This window comes from Callithrix jacchus, chromosome 5, assembly GCF_049354715.1.
Source record: "Callithrix jacchus isolate 240 chromosome 5, calJac240_pri, whole genome shotgun sequence".
NCBI classification, from domain to species: domain Eukaryota; kingdom Metazoa; phylum Chordata; class Mammalia; order Primates; family Cebidae; genus Callithrix; species Callithrix jacchus.
The window spans coordinates 111,294,888-111,307,293 of record NC_133506.1 but is presented as its reverse complement, the minus strand read 5'-3'; the positions used below and the strand labels follow the sequence as shown (position 1 = coordinate 111,307,293).

At 41.4% G+C, this 12,406-nt stretch overlaps 1 protein-coding gene across 11 annotated transcripts in view; it reads left to right on the top strand.

The window, feature by feature from the left end:
* The first annotated feature begins 721 nt into the window (after positions 1-721).
* The window catches only part of TOM1L1 (target of myb1 like 1 membrane trafficking protein), a 57,461-nt gene continuing 45,776 nt past the window's right edge, over positions 722-12,406 (top strand). For 6 of the 11 annotated variants that reach the window (XM_078374133.1, XM_078374134.1, XM_008997343.6 and 3 more), the window contains exons 1-4: positions 722-811; positions 3,610-3,694; positions 5,042-5,120; positions 11,814-11,963. In XM_078374133.1, the coding sequence (XP_078230259.1) occupies positions 754-811; positions 3,610-3,694; positions 5,042-5,120; positions 11,814-11,963 (372 nt within the window). In that variant the 5' untranslated portion in view covers positions 722-753. Of the gene's footprint in view, positions 812-3,581; positions 3,695-5,041; positions 5,121-11,813; positions 11,964-12,406 lie in introns of all 11 variants that reach the window. The other 5 variants (XM_008997346.6, XM_078374131.1, XM_017972639.5 and 2 more) reach the window with 3 other exon arrangements.

The window sequence follows — 12,406 nt, the reverse complement described above, 5'->3', positions numbered from 1 at the left end:
AGCTCCAAATTCGAAGCCTATCATTCCTCCTAGACAACACCTACAGCTTTAAAGGGCAGGGCGCACACCTCCCTGCCCAGATCTCTAGGGCGGAGCAGGTCAAGGGTAAATATTTCTAGTTATTAAATTTATTCAATGGTTAACTATTAATTTTGTGGGTACCAGATACCAACCTAATCGGTTTACGTTCAAGAATCAGTTTAATGCCCACAATTCCCAGATTTGTGTTATTAACCTTCTATTATCTTTGGTTTACAAACGGGAACCAAAGAGGTGCACAGAGGAGTGGCACTCTGCCCAGCCAGCGACGGGATCAGAGCCTGGGTCTCTAATTCCCAGGTTGGAGATCCCAGGCTGCCTGGCTCCTCTTTTGCGCGGCGAAAAGCCCACTTGGGATCCGAGCGGGCGGCCACGTCACACTCGCAGGCTCCGCACGCCCGCCGCTGCCCGCCTATACCACCTGCAGCTGGCAGCGCCGCCTCCTCGCGGGTCCCTCAGGGCGCGCTACAGGTGCGCAGGGCGTCCCGAAGCCCCGCCCTCGCGTCCCTGCCCCTCGCTCGGCGCCCGCGCCTAACGCTCGGCGCCTCACCCCCAGTTCCCGCGCCCCGCAACGGCGGCGCAGGACGCACGGCCTCAGCCTGAGCCCGGGAAGCGCTCGGGCGAAGAGGAGGAGCCAAGGGTACCCAGAGGGTGGAGCCGGGAGCCGGAGAGCTGTGGAGGCGGATTTCCTGGACCGGGCCTCCTGGCGATACCATGGCGTTTGGCAAGAGTCACCGGGATCCCTACGCGACCTCAGTGGGCCACCTCATAGGTAAGGAGGCGCGGGGAGAGACGCCCAGGCAGGCAGGGGACCGTGGGATCCTTTTCTGCTTGATCCATTCTCAGCCTGCAGAGGACCGAGTTAGTCCAACTTAGAGAAAATTCTTCCCCTCCCCCGCAACTTTCCCAGGGCACCCGCATTCCAGCCCGGCCCCCTTTCGTCGTTTCCTTCTTGGCCAACTCACTCTAGCACCTCAGTCCTCAAAAATGTACCTTCCTTTCGATGCCTCCTGGGGAGCGGAACCAAACAGGTGAACCCCGGGAGTCAGGCATGGAGTGTTAGGGCCTCCATAAGGAGACACCAGAAACTTCTCGGCCTGGCGAAAGTTTTTCCTAAAGGCACACTCTTCAGGGCACGGTATTGTTATGCCCCTTTTACAGATCAGAAGAGGAGGCTCTCGGAGACTAAGTGACGTGACCTTACTGTGAGGAGCAGGTATCCCCAGACCAGTTTTCTCTAGCGCCAAGTGTATACAACCTGGCTGTCTTTTCTGGGCAGAGACAATGATACTTGGCATTGGAGTGAAGAGGAGGGGAACAAAGGAGCCATCTAGGGCCATGGAGGTGTCTAGCAGGCCACTAGGGACTACACCGGCATCCACCTAAATGATTTATCTCTCCTCTGGATGTACCGTGCATGATGTATGTAGAAGCCAATGATTAGACTCTTACCAGCACCAGCTCACTGCTCCCTCTTTTCCCTGATTCCTTCCTTGGGAATTGGGTGAGGCATGATTGCATATTAATGCCAGGCAAAGTGGGATGATGAAATCGTGAGAACCTAGTAGTTGTAGTATAGAGGCCCAGATTTGGAAAATTTAGGTCACAGCTCAACTAACTGCCTTGACACTGAGCACACCGCTTAAATATAACCTTAGTTTACACATTTTTTTTTTTTTGAGACGTAGTGTCTCACTGCCTGGGCTAAAGTGCAGTGGCCAGATCTCAACTCACTGCAACCTCTGCTTCCCAGGTTCAAGCAATTCTCCCGCCTCAGCCTCCGGAGTAGCTGGTATTACAGGCGCCTGCCACCATGCCCGGCTACTTTTTGTGTTTTTAGTAGAGACAGGTTTCACTATGTTGGCCTGGCTAGTCTCGAACTCCTGACCTTGTGATCCGCCCACTTAGGCCTCCCAAAGTGCTGGGATTACAGGCATGAGCCACCGCATCCGGCCAGTTTACACATCTTTATAAGATGGTCACAGTAGCTACCATTGAGGAGATGCTTTCCCTTAATGGCTGTACTTCGTTTGATATTAGAATGAACCCTGAGCAGAAATGGGTTCAGACCCATCATAGGCAGAAGAAATTTCGGCAGTTCATCTACTTAATTTTTTAATTCCGTAAACATGGGCTATGTGCCTGGACTTGGATCACACGCTGGTGAGGCCAAGGTAAGAGGTGGTCTCAAACCTGAGGGAACTCACTTTCTTGTAGGGAATATGGGCACAGTTTTGTGCTGCACCTTTGCAATGCAAGAAAATGCAAAACACACAAAACTTACAAAAAGGGGGAAATGAATTCTGCTGTGGCTTTTGAAGGGTGAATGGGAGTTTTCTAGAAAGATAAGAAGATTGGGAGGAAGAGCGAGGAATGAAGAGGAAATGTCTGGCAGACTGAACAACAGATACTTAACAGCACAAGATTGGTCAGCTTTGTTTATTTGGAGCCAAATTCAAGTGGTTCTTTTCCTTGGTTGAAAGCAAGCTAAGCTTTGGGGTTCCCCCAGACAAGTCCTTTCTCTTTTTTCCCCCTTCTCTAGCCTTTTTGTTTTTTCTCCATTTCCCCCAGAACCCTGTGTTTTCATGCTTAGGGATCTTGTCCTTTCTCTTAGGAAGATAGTAGCACATTCATAGCAAGTGTTCCGTTACTCTTTCCAGATAACATCTTGTATTCTTAAAGGGGCTGTCTGGAGAGGGAAAGATGCCATATTATCTAATGATAGGGTTCCAAATGCAGAAGCATTCTGGTCAGCCTGGTCCAGCTGTGGTTAGTGTAGATGCTTATTATTATTAGTCCAGATAGTTATTCAGTGCCAGTTTGAAATAATTAAGACTGATAGTAAAAGTGTGTGTGATGGAGGTTTTTACGTAGTTAAGCAGTGTCTTTGCAAGTATTGGTTGAAGTTATAATGACTGGTAAAATTAGAAGAAATCGTGAGATTAAGATGATAGGAGAATAAATGTATTACTTTTATTTGGAGTTGTGCCAATGTTTTGGCTCCTAAGACCATTGCATTACTTCTCTCCTTTAAAAGTTCTTTCCTCCTGTCCCCAGAGAATAAATTATTTTTTAAAAAAACAAACAGTGGGATCAAACAACCTAGATTTGAATGCCAGTTCTACTTTATACTGTCTGTATAACTTCGGTAATTTCCTAACCTCTCTGAACTTCTATCTCATCATCTCTAACAGTAGGTTAAATGAGATGGCATACGATAAAATTCTTAGCACTATGCAGTTCACCTTGTAGGTAGCTGCTCACTAAGCCTTAGTTCCCTTCTCTGAAAGCCAGGCAGTCAGAGATTTAGCTGGCCTGTTCTGGGCCTGTGGCCAGGTGTTATGCTTGCAGTCTTTATTAATAGGTCACTCATTGTTGCTGCAGCAGCGCTCTGAACTTGGGTTCTGATTGATTCCTGAATTTCTGAGAGCTGTTCTGAAAAAGATCACGTTGCCCTTTGGCAATATAAACTTAATGGCCCTTGCTAGTGCAGCCTAGGCAGATTATTTCAAGAATACCAGACATTTTTTATTCTGTTGTAGCTCAGACTCAACAGCTTTTTCTTGGCAGAAAAGGCTACATTTGCTGGAGTTCAGACTGAAGATTGGGGCCAGTTCATGAACATCTGTGACATAATTAACACCACGCAGGATGGGTGAGTACAGCCTATTTTCCATGTGTTTGCCTCTGACAAGAAGCATCAGAACTACAGCACGTTTTCTCTTGCAAATGTTTCAGTTTTCTTGTTGCAAGAGTGTTTTCATCATCCATTAGGCACCCTCTACCTTTTGAAGACTTGTCAGGTTGAAATATTGGGGCAGCTGCTTGCTTCAACATGTGGAGGGAGTATCCATAAATCCACTATAATTTTTCTCCTCTTGGCAGTTTCTTAAATAGTTTCAAATTTTGTCAGTGTGAAACTCAAATTCCTTCTGTTTAAAAGATTGAAAAAAAGAGACTGTTTCATTCTTTAGGAATATCTCCAGCTTCCATTGTTAGTATTTGATGAAACTGTCAAATATTATCAAGAAGCTGGTTGACTCCTGGTAGTAAACTATTTTTGGGCAGTTGTCTTTAGTAACCAGGAAACAATCTCACAGTCTTTTTTCCTCCCTGTCACAGGACAGTTTTTTTTCCTTCTAAATGTCAACTCAACCATGTTTAAGCTATATTCTTGTAGCATATGCTATCTTTTGTTCTACTTCTTAAACTTTAGGGAATTGAAGTTATAAGAAAAAAGTCATAAGAGCAAACTGGTTTGCGTTTAGTCAATTACAAGGTATTATAAGGAATACAATTCTGGTAATTTTCCAGTGCATATTAAAATGATAATTGACAGTAAAAGATTTAGTCTAGCTTATGTTGATAAAGAAAACATCAAACTTAATTATTGATTATAAATAAATGAAAAGTGTTTATGGTTAGCATTTTAAGTGTTTATAGTTTTTTCCCTATAATCCAATTTACCATGTTTACCAATTCATTGATGATACAAAAAGAGAATCTTAAAATACATTTGGACCCTTCTAAACAGTTCTTTCTTTATAACATAAAATTGTGGCGTATTGGCAGCTGACCTAGTTTGTTGTAATTCCTCTTACATCCCCTTGTCTATGAGGTGCTCAGGAAATACTAATCGTTTTAATGAAAATGGTAGCTTTCATTGTTTCAGAAGTTGCATTTCCTATAAATTGGTTCTGTGCATTGATAGAGGGATACAGGAATGAGCACATCTCATGAGTAGTACTTTATAAATGATAGTCTTGTACAAAAATATTTTATTTAATTTTCATATGGGGGTTGGTGGTATTGTCTGCCTGTATGCATGAAGAAATTTAGTTTCGAGAAGTTAAGTCATTGGATTAGGGTCCCACGGTAGAACCAAGGCATTGGTTTTCTGCTCCTTAGCCATTCCTCTCTCCAAATGCATGTTGCTTTTTAGAGAGACTTCTTGTTTTCAGCAATGCCTAAATTGGTGATTTCAGTGTATTTGTTGCCATAGGCCAAAAGATGCAGTGAAAGCTTTGAAGAAAAGGATTTCCAAAAACTACAATCATAAAGAAATTCAACTTACCTTGTCAGTAAGTACTTTAATTTTATAATTAAAACTCTAGGATTTCTCAAGAAGTAGTTACATTTTTAATCTGGGTGAAAAATAAGAAAAGCAAGTATTCTGAGAAAACTAATAGGTTAGCTAAGAGTTGTTTACAGTATGAGTTAAAACTTTTAATTTATGAGAATTGCAGAACAAAGAAAGTTTAGTTGTTTATAATAGCATTTAATTTCATAAAAACAGCTGGTTCCTGAAAATAAATTTTTCTTGGTCAGGAGATAGGAAATTTGTGGTTAACATATATTATGCATGGTGAACTGATCAAGAAGTTTGTGTATTGGCTGGGTGTGATGGCTCATGCCTATAATCCCAGCACTTTGGGAGGTGGGAGGCTTGCTTGAGCCCAGGAGTTTGAGAACAGCCTGGGTAAGATGGTGAGACCCCATCTCTACAAAATATTTAAAAATTAGTCAGGTATGGTGGCCTGCATCTGTATTGCCAGCCACTTAGGAGGCTGAGGCAGGACAATCACTTGAGCCCAGGAATTCAAGATGGCAATTAACTATGATCATGCCACTGCAAGTCAGCCTGAGTGACAAAGAGAAACCTCAACTCTTAAAAAAAATGTTTATGGCTGGGCATGGTGGCTCACACTTGTAATCCCAGCATTTTGGGAGGCTAAGGCAGGTGGATTGCCTGAGGTCAGGAGTTCAAGACCAGCCTGACCACAGGCTGCCTTTATTAAAAATACAAAAATTAGCTGGGTGTGGTGGCATGCCTATAGTCTCAGCTACTCAGGAGGCTGAGACAGAAGACTTGCTTGAACCTGGGATACTGAGGTTGCACATTGCACTCCAGCCTGAGCAACAGAGCAAGACTCCCTCTCAAAAAAAAAAAAAAAGTTTGTGCATGTATTAATTAACCATAGGTGAAGATGAGGAGAATTGAAATACTAAAAATACCTCCCTGTTAGCCTTCTACCTCACTTGAACAGCTTTGTGGAATCCTGAGATGCTCTCAACTCATTAAATCCCAACCAACTTCTGCTGTGTGGCATGATTTGGAGAATGTTCTATGTTGGTTTAAGCAATTATCCTGTGTGTTGTATTGTCTGTGATTTAAGTGTGGACTCTTATTTGATGTGTTCCCATTTTCCCACCATCCTTGGCCATATGACCTCTTCAGTCACACTGGTGAGTTGTCCTTTTTACTTTAGTATGTGTTGCAAGCCCTGCCTGCTGCCTGAGAGTGAGCTGTGTGGCTTTTTGATTTCTTCTGCATGCCTTTGTTTATCTCAGCCCAGCCCAAGATTGTGCATGGTCACACACTAATTAGCCAGCATCCCACTGCCTTAGGTGCTTTAGAGTCTTTATCAAAAGGACTTTGGGGCATATGTGAGCATAGTTCCTGGTTTCTAGTTACATGCAGAAGAAAATGCACATCTTGCATAGGCTCACTGAATGAGCAGAAATACAATGAACGGTCTTCATGATTTGAGCATTAAAGAAACCCTTCACGTTGGGATCTGAATATAGTATTAGAGGCATTTTCCTCCTTCACCTTTTTTTGACCTCTCACTTGTCCTTAACTCTTGAAGGTCACAGAATGGAGGAGACTGTGGAGAGAGGAGTGCCACACTTCTGTAGAAATCCCAGAGCAATGGGTCACTGATAGAAATGCCTGGTACCTAACCGATGATCTCCACAACCCTGTGAAGTAGTTCTATTATTAACACCATTTCACAGATGAAGAAATTGAGACTAAGAGAAACTGATTTATCTCCAAGATGAAAATGGCTATTACCTAGCATAGGCAAGATTTGATCCCAGTCCTCTGATTCTAAATTCCATGCCCTTGCCTCATACCACTTTGTTTCTTAGAACGAGCAGTCTACTGTGTTTCCTTTGTGTCTTTAGTTTCTTCCTGTGTAGTACAGGGCCAGCTATAGCAGGTGTTGACTGGGTTAATGGACCCCACCCCCATACACACACCTAAACAGAAGACTCAAGGGTTAATGGAATGTACTGTAGAACCAGAGTAGAGAGATGGGTAGATGTGCCCTCATCTAGCATATCTCAAGGATCCCAAAGGTTAGGAGATTTAGTAAGGAAGGATAGAAGATGAATTTATGCCCCCTTCTCTATTTCAGCATGGGGTATTACTATTTTGCTTTTTATAGGTATTCACCATTCATAACAGTTTGCCGCTTTCTCTATTTTGCCCAGCCTGCTTGATGTTTCTGTGGTTGCTTCTTAATCCTACCTCCATATCTTCTTCCATCATGGTTCCTTCCCTGTCACAATGGACCAGGGACCCTCCTTGGGGAAGGTGGGTTATTCCAGAGTGTTGTGCCTCTGGCCTTGTTTCTCTTTGGGCTTCCGCTCTTGCTCTTCCTTCTCATCACGTAGTCTAATCTCTCAAGCCTGATTACCAACTAGCTTCCTGTTCCCATTATCTGTTCCACGTCAGATCTTTAGCTCCCTTACTTCATGGTTTCTGTCCAGTGTTTGAGAACAAGAGAGTCTAAAGCTTGTGCCTAAGAACAGGCAAGAGTCACAAGTCAGAGGTCAGAAAACACCTTCATCCTTGGGATCACAGTGCATTGAATTTGGGAAAAACGCTTGGCTTTTCCTTTAAATAGGATTTTCTTTAAATAGGCCTTTGACTCTTCATATCTTCATACTGACTTCCCCAAGTTGTATATTTAATGACCCAGTCACCTCACCTCAGACTACTCACTGCATTATAGAGGTGTGCTTAAAGCCTCAGGACTGACTTTAATAGTCACGTAAGCCAAATTTAATTATGAGGGAAATTAGTCACAGAAGGAGTTGCCTATGTCTGTCGAAAGCAATTATAAGTTTATCATTAAACTCTCTAAAAAGTAATCCTCATATATGACATTTCTGTTTTATTAATGTAAAGTGATGAGAGCCTGTCAAATTCAATTATAACTATTCTTTATGGTATCTCTCATGTTGAGTTCTCCATGGATATGTTAGCCTTGATTAGGCCTTTGATGGAATCTGACTGTATTATGATTTCCTACCATCAGTCAGTAGAGCAATTTTGTTTTGTGTTTCAGCAGAATTTTGTTCCAGGCTTTATTACTCTGAGCCAAAGAGTATTCTGTTTTTGAATGAGTCAATTGTGATAAATCTCAGCAAGAGGCTACTATTATTGTCAAATGGAAAGTGATTGAGCAGGTTCCTGAGGATCAATTAGTTAATAGGCCTCTGTGGAGCACTCCCTAAGCAGTGAACTTCAGGGGTTTTATCAGATGTGTAAAATGTGGATAAAAATAATGAAGAAAAAGCTTAGTTTATTCTCCTTTGGCAAATTTACCAATGAAACAAAATATCAGGCCGGGCGCATTGACTTATGCCTGTAATCCTAGCACTTTGGGAGGCTGAGGCGGGTGGATCACTTGAGGTCAGGCATTTGAGACCAGTCTGGGCAACATATGAAACCCCGTTTCTACTGAAAATAGAAAAATTAGCCAGGCATGGCGGCAGGCTCCTGTAATCCCAGATACTCAGGAGGCTGAGGCAGGAAAATTGCTTGAACCCGGAAGGAGGAGGTTGCAGTAAGCCTAGCTTGTGCCACTGCACTCCATCCTGGGTGTAGGCACTATTCATGGCCCAGAAACCTGGTTGTCGTTGCTCTGCCTGGGTGGTTTGGAAATTTACAGTAAGAAAACTGTCAACTACCTCTTTTTCTTCCAGCCCTTTTCTGAAAACGCTTACATCAGTTAATCATCAAATTCACTCCTACTAGGAAATTCTCCATGGAAGATGATCTAAATAGTTGCCATGTATTGAGGTCCTGCTTTGTGGCAGGCTCTTTGTTATGTTTCATTTGGGCCTTACAACAAGTCTCTAGAGGGAGAGATTATGTCCATTTTGCAGACAAGGACACTGAGGCTTAGGATAAATTATTTGTCCAGCTAAGCCCAAGAGATCAGTGAAGCCTGGAGTCACCTACTTTAGTCTCTCTTGGTTCCTTGGGTCCTGGGTTTTCAGTCCCATCACAGGTTATGGATTCTTATTTGTCTTATTTCCAAAGATAGGTTATCTGAATACATTTGCACCAAAATCCAATTTCAGAATATGTGAAGACAACATATTTAATTTTTCCAATTTGCCACAGTAGGTTTTATTACTTATCTGAGTGAGTTGCAGGGTGAAAGAGGTCCTGGTGACATAATAGAGGAGATTATGTAGAAGTAATTAGTGCTGACATTCTTGATTCTAATGGGAAAACACAAAAGGCATGATTGCTGATCTCCAGATGTTCACATTTTCAGCATTTTATCGTGACTCTTTGATTTTGTGCATGTACCTCCTGGGAGTGTTACCCATTATCATAAAATCTTGTTGCACCAAAGATAAAAATTAGTTTGTGAGGGCCAGGCTTGGTGGCTCATGCCTGTAATCCCAGCACTTTAGGAGACTGGGGTGGGCAGATCACTTGAGGCTAGGAGTTCGAGACCAGCTTGGCCAACATGGCGAAACCCCATCTCTACTAAAAATACAAAAATTAGTTGGGCATCATGCTAGAGTGAGACCCTGTCTCAAAAAAAAAAAATTGGTTTGCAAATTATTTAGCAAGAAATACACCTAAGGAGAGTGAGACTTGAAGGCTAGGTATTTGCCTAAGACTGCACAACTAGTTAGGTGAAGTATTTCTATAAACTCACACTGAGCTTGAGACACTTTTCCTTTCAGCATTTCACCCATTAAAAGTTCATTATAATCATCCATCAAGCTAAACAGCATGTTATTCAACTTTCTAACTCTGTCTCACCAACCTGTATTAATATGGATTCATCTTAATATGTTTTGGAGTTTGTTTTTATTTTCCTTTGCCTTCAAAGTTTTCCTTGTGCTCAGCTTCTCTATTTTCGGATTGCTTTCTTGGTCACATTGCCTTAAAACTATAGCTTTTATACCTGCTGCTCCTTTGTGTGTTGCCATTGAAGAGAGATTGAAAATACAAAGCATGGCATGAAATCCATTTTTAGGGCTTCTATTCTGCAAAGATGATTATCCTGGTCATGTTATGGTTTCTACGACCTTTCTAATTTCAGGTGATAGCATGGAAACTAGCAATTTAATTTTGCTTTTAGATTACTTTTAGAAATCTACTTTCTGCATGCAGTTCTTCGGTATCAGCTCATTCTTTCTTAGTCGTTTCTGTTCATGTTACTTTATTGAAAATGTGTTTTTTAAGGGAGGTGATGTTCCTCAGTTTGTATCCTTAACTGTGTAGCACCCTATCCTCCAGGAAACTTTTCTTTTGACTTAACCAAAGGAATGCCTTAAGTACTCCTGATTTTGTGCTTCATGTTCTGTCAGTTACTCTTTGATTGCCTTCCTTGGATTTGCTTTGGTCCATATAGTAGGTGAACCACCATGTTCCAGCCATTCCTCCTCTCTACTCAGTGTAGGCAGCCTTGATGACTTTTTACTCTCTTGAACTGTAGCTGGGTGTGTCCAGCTCACTGCTAAACAAACATCCACTTAAATGTCCCTTATCTTTTAAACTCGAAATATCTAAATTTCAACCCATCATTTTCACCCCTAGATCAGTCATACCACCCCCTCTTTCAAATTTCCATCACAGGGGTCCTCAATCTCATAGAATGAGAATCACTTAACTTTCAGTCATCTTTTTTGACAAGACTGTCATTCAAAGTTCTTTCTTCATAATTCTGTCATGACTTCTTTTCTTGTATCCACATCATCTTAGTTTAGGCCTCTTCTGTATTATGTCTGTACCAGTGGGTTGCTACTGGATCTTTTTATTATTTCAGGTTTCTTCTCCCTCCACTTACCTTTGCAGAGTGCTGCCTGACAACCTGTCCAGAATATTACTTTGCACACATTAAGCTTTTCCTCAAGTTCAGGTAAAAGATGTGATGGTGACAAACTAATAGAGACCCTCCATAACTTCTTATGCCTTCAACATAATGTCCACACTCTTTGCACTGCCACACAAACTTCTCTACAGACTGGGTGGACTTTATCGACGCTATCTTTCCAGTGTCCCCAATTTACCTATATCAAGATACCTCTACTAGAGATAGACCGGAGTACTTATCTCCCTCTTCATAACCTACACACTTTCCCACATTTATATATTTTTCATACCATTACTCTGTCTAGACTATAGCTCTATACTCATTTTTACTGTTCTTAGCCATTTTGCAAAGCCCAGCTTCCAATCAGCCTTTTCCAAAAGTCTTATAAGAACACCTGTCCCTAAAAAATTACTCTTGTTTATAAGGGCCTATAGCCAGGGTGACTGTCTAATTTATCATCCAAACCAGGGCATTTTTGAAAGTCAAAGGGTGTGTCATCATTAATAAACAGGACTTTGGGAATATACCTGTGCTACCCTGGGTAAACTGGGACAGATATTATCCCATGCATAGCTCATGTTCTGCCTGCACTTCTCTTCAGCATTTAGTATTCTGTATTGCTGTTAATGCCTTCTGGATGTGCTGGGATTCCTCAAAAAGTCTGTCCTCTAGACTTTTACATTATGCTCATACTTCCACATATCCCCAGAACCTAACATTTTTCATATATTTTAGTAGATACTAAATTATGTTTGTTAATTAGGATGCTGTTGGAAATCATTTAGCAGTTTTTCCCTTAACATTTTTAGGAAGTGGTTTTGCCAGATAAATATAATGTTTAATTTTTCTCTAATTTAGCTTATTGACATGTGCGTGCAGAACTGTGGTCCAAGTTTCCAGTCTATGATTGTGAAGAAGGAATTTGTTAAAGAGAATTTAGTTAAGCTGCTGAATCCCAGATACAACTTGCCATTAGACATTCAGAATAGAATCTTGAATTTCATTAAGGTAAGTCTGTTGTATACCTCATGGGATAGAAAATTTCTAACTTTAGGGATTAAATGGCATACTTCCTGATTGTTTCATTTATCTTTTATAAGTCTAGGATTGAGCCAGAAAAGCATTTTTGCTATTTTACTATCTATGTAATAATAATTTGTTGGCATTGAGTGGTGCCCTTTTTCTGAAGAATTTGTAGTCATTTCCCTACTTTCCTCTCAATTTCTCTTTTATCTATGTCAACTAGGAAAGACAGTGATGTGTATGTTCATTTTGCAGATAGTGAAACTGTTCCAGATAACTGACAAGTTCAAGGTTACTTGGAAAAGAGCTACTGATATTATTTTGGAATCTATTAATTTTGGATTCAGAGCAACAAAAAACAATTGATATTATATATCCCAGGGTTTCTTCAAGATTTTGAGGCATGGAAGTCTGATTTAAAATATTTA